The sequence below is a fragment of the Phaseolus vulgaris genome, chromosome 10 (assembly GCF_051622355.1).
Source record: "Phaseolus vulgaris cultivar YP4 chromosome 10, ASM5162235v1, whole genome shotgun sequence".
In the NCBI taxonomy this organism is placed as follows: domain Eukaryota; kingdom Viridiplantae; phylum Streptophyta; class Magnoliopsida; order Fabales; family Fabaceae; genus Phaseolus; species Phaseolus vulgaris.
The window spans coordinates 3,033,676-3,045,866 of NC_143507.1; the positions used below are offsets into that span (position 1 = coordinate 3,033,676).

The 12,191-nt window shown below is 34.8% G+C and overlaps 1 protein-coding gene across 1 annotated transcript; it reads left to right on the forward strand.

The window, feature by feature from the left end:
• Positions 1-1,169: 1,169 nt before the first annotated feature.
• Positions 1,170-11,558, forward strand: LOC150024153 (uncharacterized). Its single transcript, XM_090296787.1, has 14 exons — positions 1,170-1,889; positions 1,996-2,088; positions 2,175-2,261; positions 2,367-2,471; positions 5,826-5,930; positions 6,015-6,119; positions 6,200-6,286; positions 6,405-6,515; positions 6,784-6,894; positions 6,974-7,072; positions 7,839-8,943; positions 9,176-9,451; positions 9,689-10,498; positions 10,806-11,558. Exons 1-14 carry the CDS (start codon positions 1,288-1,290, stop codon positions 11,292-11,294), a joined length of 4,185 nt encoding a protein of 1,394 aa, XP_090152913.1. The 5' UTR covers positions 1,170-1,287; the 3' UTR covers positions 11,295-11,558.
• The last annotated feature ends 633 nt before the right edge of the window (positions 11,559-12,191 follow it).

Sequence of the window (12,191 nt, forward strand, 5' to 3'; positions counted from 1 at the left end):
TATGAGGATGATAATTTAATGTTTTCCTATAGTTAGTTTGGTTGTTCCTTAGATATTCAGGTAGGTGTTTCGTGGTAGAAGTATGGTAAGGTGTTTTGCTCTTTATGTATAAGGGTTGAACCACCCTTGAAATGGTTCCCATTTATTTATTTTTTATTGTCGATAAAAAAAATATTACAATAAAAAAAAAATAGAAAAGAAGGAGGGTCAAGTCAATGTTGAAAATGCAATTGCCTAGGGTTTAGGGTATCTCTTAATCTTAAATAAATACATTGAAAAAACGTTTGCAAAGCGTGTGGACTTTTGTTAATGCATTAAATTTTCCCTTTTGAATAAAAAAGTAGAATGTTGTGTACTTGTATATTTTGGTTAATAAAGATAAAATAATTATGTATAAATAATTATCTATCTATTTGTCATATTTTTTATTTTTATTATTAATATATAGTTATGTTTATTAAAACTTTTAAATGATAAAAAAGAAATAATAACTAAATCAAGTGATAAGAAGATAATAACACATAAAAATTATAATTTTTAAAAAAAGACGAAGATATGAAATTTTTTCGTATCATAACTTTTTTTACGAAATCACAATATATTAGTTTTAAAAAAAAAAAATTTTAATTAATTATAAGAATAAATTAGTTATTTAGTAAATATTTAAAAATAACAAATATTAAAATATAAAAAAATAAAATATTAATAAAGATAAAATATTAATAAATTTATGTATATTAAAAATATTTATAATGAAAAATTAGTTTTATATATGAGTATAGAAAATGAAAGTGACAAACATACGTTATTTTTTGAGATTAAATTATTTTAATGTTACTTTTCTACTTTAATTTTTAATATAAGGATTATTTAATAAATATTCAAATGTACACATGTCAACAACACTTAATCTAACTCGCATTGTTCTATCTACATCCACTAAATATTAATTATTTTAATTTTTCAAATTTTAAAAATTATTTTAAGATTTTATATTTTATGTATATTTTCATTAAAAACATTTTTTTACTTTTGAAAATTATTTTATTAAAAATATTAACACAACGAGAATTCCCGCTAAGATCCATAGCTGAATGGTTAAAGCGCCCAATTGGCGAATTCGTGGTTGTATGTATAAAGTGAAAACGGTGTCAAAATGTAACTGTCACCGAACAAATTCTTAAAGCAGAGTGAAAGTATAAGCACTGAATGAATGAGTAGAATTGCTATGCTCTGATCCTAAACATTTCTCTGAGAAGGTTCCATTTTCCTTCTTTCTTCTCTTTCATGTCTTTCTCAAATGGCCATGATCGATACGACGACACCAGAAACTTTGAAGTGTTTTTGAGTTTCAGAGGAGAAGACACGCGTGCTTCTTTCACTTCCCATCTCTTTGCCGCTCTTCATAATGCAGGAATCTTGGTTTTCAAGGATGACGAGTCACTTCCCCGCGGAAGGCAAATTTCACCCTCTCTCAACCTGGCAATCGAACAGTCTCGAATTTCTGTTGTTGTTTTCTCCAAAAATTATGCAGAGTCGTGGTGGTGTTTGAAAGAGTTGGAGATAATAATGGAGTGTCACAGAACCATAGGGCATGTGGTGCTACCAGTGTTCTATCACGTCAATCCCTCTGAAGTACGTCATCAAAGAGGGGACTTCGGGGAAGCATTTCGACGCCTTTCGAGCAAGATTTCGAATGAGATTGAGGAAAAGGTGCTGGATTGGAAGCAGCGGTGGAGGACCGTACTTGGTGAGACTATTGAGGAAAATGTGCTGGATTGGAAGGGGCGGAGGAGGACGGCACTTGGTAAGACTATTGAGGAAAAGGTGCTGGATCGGAAACCGTGCCGGTGGACGGCTCTTGGTGAGACTGATGGCTTCTATTTGAGGTTGAAATCCTACGTGACAGCCAACCATGCGCTTCCTGCTTCCTCAGAGTTTTACAGAACATTGTCACTAAGAATAACATTTTTGAATTTCATAACATGTTTGTAGGTTTCAATGGGTAAAAAACGTCGTGCTGAATAATTGGAAAGAGGCACTTGCTGAGGCTGCTCAGATCTCAGGGGTTGTAGACTTAGATCCAAGGTAATAGAAACCCTTCATGCTTTACGAAATTTTACTGAACGTTGTCTCTCAAAATAATAATTACGATGTTCATGACATGTATCAAGGGGGAAAATGAACATTGCTGAAAAGATAGACTTGCTCGTGCTGCACTGGAAGGAGGGAATTCGTGCGGGTGTTGAAATCCCGATTAGGTGAGTAGTAAAGTATGTGTAATTGAAACATTTCCTGCTTTCAGGATTTTCCTGTACATTGTCTCTAAAAATAACATTTATGAATTCCCCACTTGTATGAACTAGAGAAATGGAGACTGATTATGATATGATAGACTTCCTCTTGAAGCAATGGAGGGAGGTATTTTGTGAGACAGTTAACATCTCAGAGGTTGCCTTCTTAGATCCACGGTAATTGAAACACTTTAAACTTTCAGAGTTTTACTTAACATTGTTACTTTTTAGCCAACATAAAAAGGCTATTGCATCACTATACAGGTTACATTCTAACCAACCTGTTTCAATCAATCAATCATATGCAACATTCTTCATATTATTAACAAAAAAGCAGAGTAACCAAACCAAACCTAATAAGAAAACATAAAATGCGGGAGATCACGTATCTACCAACAATCATAAGCGGTACAAGGAGGAACACCCTCCCACCGTGAGAGAGAAGAGAGAAAACAGAAAGAAAAAAAAACTAAAGTATTATTATTGATTGTATGTCATTGAAGGTAGAATGGATAAAGATATATAGAAGTGGGTATGTATCATAGATACCCAAGCATACCCATACATAACAATGTAATACATCTAGCACCCCGTAAACTCATGGTGAGATTGGTAACCACCATGAGTTTACCTCGAATGATAGAAAAGTTGGAGCCAGACACAAGTTTAGTGAGAGCATCTGCAATCTGATACCAGGCAAGGAGATGAACTAGAGAGACATGCTTGCTTTGTATGTGATCGTGAACGAATGTAAATCTAATTCAAAGTGTTTGGTTTTTGAGTGCATTATTCGATTTACACGGAGAAAATTTGCACAGAGATTATCATAATAGATGCATGGGGTGTCTGTGGAAATATGCAGTTCCGAAAGCAACGATGTGATTTAGAGAATTTTAGCTAGAATTGCAACAACTCCACGATACTCAGCTTTGGTGCTGCTTCTGGAAACTGACTTTTGTTTGTGTGAGGACCAGACAATGATGTTAGATCCCATATAAATACAATAACCCATGGTGGACTTGCGGTCCTCGACATTAGCTCCCTAGTCAGCATCGCAAAAACTAATAATGGAAGAGGAAGAGTTTTTGCGAAGAATTCCATAATCAACTGTTCCAGCGAGATATCTAAGGATACTTGCCAATGATGATTTTGTGGTTGATGCATGAATTGACACACTTTGTTAACAGAATAGGAAAGCTCAGGTCTTGTGATGAGTATGTATTGCAAAGCACCGATGACAGAGCGAAACAAGGTTGGATCTGGAATTGGTTCAAATACGTTCCGTTGAAGATGAGATGAAGATATCATTGGTGTAGGCTGAGGTTTTGAATGTAGCACATTTGATTTGTGCAACAGATCACGTATGTACTGAGACGAGACTGAGAGAGAAGCATGTGCCCATCACTAGTGTGAGTAAGCTATAGGATCATCAATGGGAACCTCATGTTTCTTTTTCGGACTTGATTTCCGACGAGGTTTCTACAAAATAAAGAACATTTGTATTAAATTAGATGTAAGACATAAATATAAATTAATATAATGAAATGAAATTATTACCGGGAGTTTTGGTATAATTGGAATTAGGTGTCTAGGCCAAGCTATGAATGTATGAAATGCCTTGACCATAGTGGTTACCTCATCTGTAGGTAGTGGAACACGAGCATCAACTACTCGTACTTTTTCCACCATTACCTTCACCACATCAGGGGAGAGAGGAACGTTATGTAAGGTAGTGACCTCTTGATAGACTTTTCCAATGACCACTACCTGAGGAAAGATGTCGCCCTTTATCATTAACTCACATTGGCTTATCTAGCCAATGACACCCCCCTGACGTTGTAGGAGTCCTTTGTGCTCTTGGGAGTGGGTAACAAGCGACTCAGCACAAAGCCGATAAAAACTCATGTCGCAACTTACGATTTTGCTCCTCAAACTCTTGCCGCACGCGCTCAGTCTCCTTTCTCATCTCTTCCATTAATTCTAGACGTATCTTACTCGTCATTTCTGCTTTGGTCTCTGAGGCAGGGGAGGAGGATGAATGTCGTGGTGCAGCTCCAAAATAATGTTTAATTCCAACCCCTTTTCCAATTGCACGTACATGACCAGGGTGCTCAAGTCGTCCAATTGCTTCATTCGGGATATCTTGACAACCTTTAGGTACAAAATTACCTTGAGAGCTTTGTTCAACCAAGGAATCCTTATTAACATAAGATGTAATTCCAGCATTGATGTCAACATCAAGGGGTATGTCATCCAAATTATTGCCATTTTCCCATCAAGTGTTCAGATCGAGCCAACTTGTGAGGGCTTATTAGCATCAACAATGTCCTTTTTTGAACTTGGGTTGTTAATTTGATTGAGTTATTGATTGCCAATAACTTGATTGGGGAGTTAATTTGATTGAGTTATTGATTGGGTTGTCCCACTGCTGTTGTCTATCATCCTTTCTTATTTTCCTTCTATAGACAATAAAGTCAGTTTGTGAATGCTTATTAACATCAGATTTATCCTTTTCTAAATTTTGACGGTTAACATGATTGAATTCTTGATCCTTGTCAATCTTTTCTGGCTGCTGTTGCTTATTATCCTTTCGTATTTTCCTGCATTTTGTGAAACATTATGACCAATGGAATGACAGCATTGGCAAAAATCAGGCAATCTTTCATAAATAAAAGAGACAGAAAAAAAGCAAATCATTGCCTTTCTACCAAAAGCCGCTCCGACAGTTCTTGTTGTAGATCTGTCAGCCTAGATTCTTGCAAAGGGACCTTAGGTCTATTTGATAGTAGCAGCACACCATTAGAGATAGGAACACCTACTCCAGTTGCAATGACATGAAATATCTTAGGCACCCAGTACTCTTGCGATAAATAAAAAATTCTTAGCCAAACTTGTATATGAGTGTTCCTTTGGGTCCTTAGATTGAAATCCGGCTTCTAAAGAGAAACCTCATGATTCCAGGATTTATATTACAAGATCCTGCTACAAGAATCATTCTCAAGTCCTCCTAAGACTTGAATTTGAACTCAAAAAAACCACATCCAAGTGATATCGTGTACCATTCCAGAACATGAACCCAAAGGAGTGTGTAGCTTAACACGACAATCATCCAATTTCATAGGCTTTTGACCTTTGCCAAGAATGAATCTTCCATGGAGATTGAGCTTACATCTTGTAAGACCTTCCTTGTAAGCATCTTCTGGGATAGTGATGGCTAAAGAATGCCCTTTCTCACATGGCTTAGGTTGCTGGGATAGAGTAGAAGCAACCACTCCACGAGACAAAGTTTGGAGAAAAGATTTAGAGGTTTTTGGTTAAATGGAAGGCTGATCCTTGGGAGGTACGAGACATTTACAAGGAAAAACGGAAGGTCCCTCCAGGTCTCAGCCAAAACCGGACATCAATGGCTTAGGGACGAAGACTGATGTTGAAATCTTGGAGAGAAGATATTGAAATCTTGAATCTTGGAGACAACACATTTGAACATTGTATCTTAAAATATCGTTTATGAAATTGATTATATACATGCAGTGGAGAAGCGGAGATTGCTACTGTGATAGAATTCCACGTGAAACATTGTAGGGAGACACTTTTTGAGGCTGCTGGCATCTCTGGGGGCGCCATCTTGAATTCCTGGTAATTGAAACATTTAATGCTTGATCATGTTTTCACTAAACATTGTCTCTAAATATAACATTTATGAAATTCATATCTATGAAGCGGAGAAATGGAGATTACTAATGCGATAGAACTCCACATGAAATATTGGAAGGACGCATTTTCTGAGCAAACTGGTGCAGTCTTAGAATATTCCAATTATTTATGGTAATTGAAACACTTTCTGCTTTCATATTGTAACGGTACACTTTCTCTTAAAGTAACATATTTAAGAAATTCGTAACAAGGAGGGAGATATGGAACCTCAAGAAGCATTGGAAGCAGAAACTTCTCCAGGCTTCTGCTATATCAGGGGATAAACAACTCCATTCCAGGTAATTCAAACAGTTCCAGCTTTCAGATTTTTACTGTACATTATTTTGTCTAAAATTAACATTTATGAAATGTTATGACAAAATAACATTTATGAAATTCATAACATTTATCAAGTAGTGAAAATGAGAGAGAACAGTTGTTGGAGTATTGGAGGAGTACACTTGCCGAGGCTGTTGAAAACTCAACTAGGGCTGTTCACTACTCAACAGGTGCTGTCTTTGTATCCAGGTAAGAAGAAATTTAGTAACTCTCTTAAAACTTTTTTTTTTCAGCACTCTTCTATTAGTTGAAATTTGTTTATTATTACAATTGTTTATATCTCTTCTCTCTCATTTTTTGAACCTTTTTCTATGTAAAATTGCAAGTTCTAATAAATTTTGAACAAATAGTAAAAAGGTTAGAAAGAGTGTTAAAACAAATCTCACTGCCACTTTGTGCTTTCATGTTTTTACTTAACATTGTCTAGTAACATTTATTATATTCATAACATGTATAGAAGTTTAAAAATGCTGAGGGCTTATAATCGTATAGAGAGCCTTCTGAATCATTGGAGTTTGGCACTCTGTGAGGCCGTTGCCATCTCGAGGTTGGTAGTCCAGCATTACAGGTAATGAAACACCTACTTTCTCCCATTTTTACTAAACATTGTGTCTAAAAATAACATGAAATTCATGATATATATGAAGAGGAATAAAGGATAACGAAATCAACAACCTCGTGAAGCATGCTGGGGACGCACTTTGTGAGGCTGTTGGCATCTCAGGGGTTGTAATCCTGAATTCTGGGTAATGAAACACTTCTACTTTCTCTCATTTTTTTTAATGAAATACCATTACTTTATACTTCAAATTTTTATGCGTCACAGTATCATAAATGCACAAATTATAAATTTGCTATTAACCCTTTAAATCAACCTCTTTACTGTAATTTTTTCTCTCGTTAATTATATCATTGAAAGGTCATGTAGAAACAACTTATAGAAAGATAAATATTGAAAAGATGAAACCAGGGAAAATATACATGACAATGTAAGAATAGTTATGGTAATTGAGTGCTGATAAAAATTATAAACTTAAAAATTCAAATTAAAAAATATTTAATGGTTGGATGAAATAATAGTTCTTGTTTATTTAATTGTATTTTCAGGAAATCAATCAAACATTGGTTAAATTACTAAGAACAAGAGCATTTTGTTTCATGTTCGTAAAAAAAATTGTTTTTATAAAACCAAAAAATAAGAACAAATGTTTCAGAGAAGTAATTTCTGCTAACTATTCCAAAAATAGTCTCCGTTTCACTTTAGTTTTCAATTACTTATATTCTCAGTTGTGTCCCTCGCTCCAGCTTATTCCCCTATTAAATTTCTTTTGTCCCATTCTAAAGGATAGTTATTGACATGTGTGCTACAAAATAGTTCTTAAAAAACAAAACAAAAAACAAAAAAACAGTGCATTAGATGAACTTAACGAAGCAACGCACATTTGTTCAAGTATAACTTTCTACTCAAATTTTCCTTTTAGTTTGATGCGTATAGCATGGCTCTTGTTGTAGGAATGAAAGCGAGGCTGTGAAAAATATTGTTAAAAATGTTACAAGTTTGTTGGACAAGACAGAGTTGTTTGTTGCCAATAATCCAGTCGGAGTAGAATCTCGAGTGCAAGAAATGGTTCAATTGCTAGAACAAAAACAATCAAACGATGTTCTCATACTTGGGGTATGGGGGATGGGAGGAATTGGCAAAACAACCATTGCAAAAGCAATTTACAATAACATTGGCCGCAATTTTGAGGCAAGGAGTTTCCTTGCAGATATTAGGGAAGTTTGGGGTCACGAAGGTGGCCACGTTTGTTTACAAGAACAACTTCTGTTTGATATCCACAAAGAAAACAATACAAAGATACATAACATTGAATCAGGAAAAGTTATATTAAGAGAAAGACTTCGCCATAAAAGGATACTTCTTATACTTGATGACGTAAATAAATTACAGCAATTAAATGTTTTGTGTGGAAATCGTGAATGGTTTGGTTCAGGGAGTAGAATAATCATCACAACCAGAGACGTACATTTACTTAGAGGGAAAAGAGTTGACCAAGTGTTCAGTATGAAAGGAATGGATGTAGATGAATCTATTGAGCTTTTTAGTTGGCATGCATTCAAGCAAGCAAGTCCCAAAGAAGATTTTATTGAACTTTCAAGAAATGTAGTTGCTTATTCTGGGGGATTGCCACTAGCTCTTGAAGTCCTTGGGTCTTATTTGTTTGATATGGAGGTAACAGAGTGGAAGATTGTATTGGAAAAACTCAGGAAAATTCCTAATGATGAAGTACAGGAGAAGTTAAAAATAAGCTATGATGGTTTAAGTGATGATACAGAGAAAGGAATATTCCTTGATATTGCATGTTTCTTTATAGGGAAGGATCGAAATGATGTTATACATATATTGAATGGTTGTGAACTTTTCCCAGAAAATGGAATTCGTGTCTTGGTAGAGCGAAGCCTTGTAACTGTAGATGATAAGAACCAACTTGGAATGCATGATTTGCTACGAGACATGGGAAGGGAAATTATTCGTTCAAAATCACCAATGGAGCTTGAGGAGCGTAGCAGGTTATGGTTTCACGACGATGTGCTTGATGTGTTATCAAAAGAAACTGTAAGACCTTCATTTATTATTTTAGTATTTAAAATATATAAAGCTCATGGAAATATACACATTTATGAGTTGGTTATTAGCATTTATTTGTTTAATTGATTGTCACAAGAATTATAAAAATTACTTTGGTTGTGAATTGTTTGTTTCCTCTTAGCTTCTAGAATAAATGAGATTTTTTTTTCTCAGGGTTTTAAAGCTATGCATATTTTACCGTTCCTTTTTTCTGTGATAGGGAACAAAGTTTATTGAGGGATTGACTTTGAAGTTACCAATAAGTAATACAAAATCTCTAAGAACTAAAGCTTTTATGAACATGAAGAAACTCAGGTTGCTGCAACTTTCTGGTGTAGAACTTGTTGGAGATTTTGAATATCTTTCCAAAGACCTTAGATGGCTTTGTTGGCATGGATTTCCTCTAGCCTTCATGCCAAAAAGCTTTTATCAAGGAAATATAGTCTCTATTGAGTTAGAAAACAGTAAGATTACAATGATGTGGAAGGAGGCTCAGGTATTAATTTAGTTTTTTTATGAATTTTCTTTTAATTTTTCTGTGTTTTGTCTTTTCATGTTAAATTGTGGATTATAGGATTTCTTATAGCTAAATTGTTATCATTGACATCACTACAAAAATGGCATATAACTATATATTTAACTTCCCACTTCACTGTTCATGACATTTTAATTGCTTTCATTTATTTTGTTGTTTTTTATCTATTTTTTCTCTATTGTATTTCTTTTCTTGTAGCTGATGGAGAAGTTAAAAATTCTCAATCTTAGCCATTCTCATTATTTAACAAAGACTCCAGACTTTCTGAATTTGCCTAATCTTGAAAAGCTGGTACTCATGGACTGTCCAAGGCTGTCTGAAGTTTCATATACCATTGGTAATCTCACCAAAGTTCTACTAATAAATTTTCAAGATTGTATTGGCCTTCGTAACCTTCCAAGAAGTATCTATAAGTTGAAATCTCTTAAAACACTCATTCTCTCTGGATGTTTAAAGATTGACGAGTTGGAAGAGAGCTTAGAACAGATGGAGTCTTTGACAACCCTTATTGCAGATAAGACTGGTATTACAAGGGTGCCCTTTTCAGTAGTTAGATCAAAAAGTATTGGATATATTTCATTATGTGGTTATGAAGGATTCTCACGCGATGTATTTTCCTCTATCATTTGGTCTTGGATGTCACCAGTAAATAGTCTCTCTTCCCGTGTTCAAACATTCGTGGACATGTCTTCTCTTGTTTCTTTAGATGTACAAAAAAGCAGTTCCAATCAGCTATCATATCTCTCTGAGGAGCTTCCAAAGCTTCAAAGTCTTTGGATTGAGTGTGGCTCAGACCTTCAACTTTCTCGAGATACATCAAGTATTTTGGATGCTTTATATGCGACAAATTCTGAAGAATCGGAGTCATCTGGAACCACATCACAAATGCAGAATGTATTTACATTAATTGAATGCAACTCAAGTTCAAAACGTTTTGAGAAAACACTTTTAATTCAAATGGGAACAAGTTGGGAAATCACACATATTCTGAAACAGAGAATTTTACAGGTTCCCCTCTCTCTCTCTCAAATGCATCTAATTGTATTCTGGTTTGAAAATTTACTTATTTTTTGGCAGCTGAATTATTTTTAATACATCAATTCTATCTGCAAGTGTCTTTTGAACAATTTACTTCTTTCGTGCAAGCTATCATCATTTAGAATACTTTTTGGAAAAAGATCAGAATATTAATTCATGATAAAATGCGTTTATATCTTGTTATATCATGAATTGTTGAATTTATTATAAGGTGGTATTAATGAATGAATTGATAAACTTTGATAAACTTTCAGCATATACATCTTTACTTTTACAGAATATGACTACAAGTGAGGGCGGTGATTGTTTGCTCCCTGGCAATTGTTATCCAGATTGGTTAACCTTCAGCAGCAAAGGTTCTTCTGTGACTTTTGAAATCCCTCGAGTGAATGGGCGTAACTTGAAGACAATGATGTGTCATACCCATTATTCTTCCTCTGAAAATATAACTTCAGATGGGCTAAAAAATTTGTTGGTGATAAATCACACAAAGACCACCATTCAGCTTTACAAGAGAAATGCATTAGCGTCGTTTGAAGATGAGGAGTGGCAGAGGGTACTATCAAACATTGAGCCTGGAAACAAGGTGCAAATTGTTGTTGTTTTCTGGAGCGGATTAACTGTTAACAAGACCACAATTTATCTTATATATGAGGGAATTGATGAAAAAGACCATGCACCAAATCTGAATGTTCCCAGTGATGAATCTTCTCCTCGAGTGGAATCCATGGAGGACTTGAGGGATCTTTTCAACTACTTCATCTGAATCTTCTTATTGGTATAGTTTGTCGTAGTTTTTCGACATCGTTTGACCAATTTCATGTTATTGTCTCATGCGAGACTTTCCTTAAATGTTATCTTTATAAACTCTTGGGCATTTGTGCAATATTAAGACCAAACCATGGTTGTTTGATTGTCTTTCGTTATAAGCATGTGTCATTATTTGTCTAATAGTCTTTTACTATGTGTATCGTCTGATACATTGACGTTAATGGGTCTTGCTCATCTTCTCTATTGTTTTTATTTTTCTAAACTTATGTTGCACATGATTGAGCTTTATTATATACCATAACACATTTTATAGTGTTTATTATCATCAAAATATATAGACGCTGATATCATGAAGTCGTCTGATGAATATTGATCATCTGCTGACTTAACATAGTAAAGGTTGAGTTTATGGCATAAGAGACTTGGCTTGTAACTTTCTCCAAGGACTTTCCTATCTTCCTTAGCCCTCATTTCTTGCTTCTTACTTTGATTATTCTAATCATTTGGTTGAAAATGAACAACTTCTTCAGGAAGTTCAACAAACAAATTGATGCAATGGTGCCTTGAGTTTGACCATGGATGCAATGGAGGCAGCGAAATACTTGTAAAGTTGTGGAGGAAGCTCCGAAATGGTATGGAGTTTAGAGAGTGAAATGGCAGTTTTCTAGGTTCTAGGGGTCAAAGAAAAGGTTAGGCCAACTTGCTTGAGTTATAGTATGCAAGAGAGGATCATAGAAAGAGACTAGATGTGCTGAGAGTTTCAGAAAAAAAATAAAAAATAATATATCATTCAAGTCTAAAGTGCTACAAGGCAAGCACATTTATTTATAGTGCTAAGAGTCTCCTGAGATGACTATTGAAGTTCTAAAAATCCTCTCCATTCATAGCATGT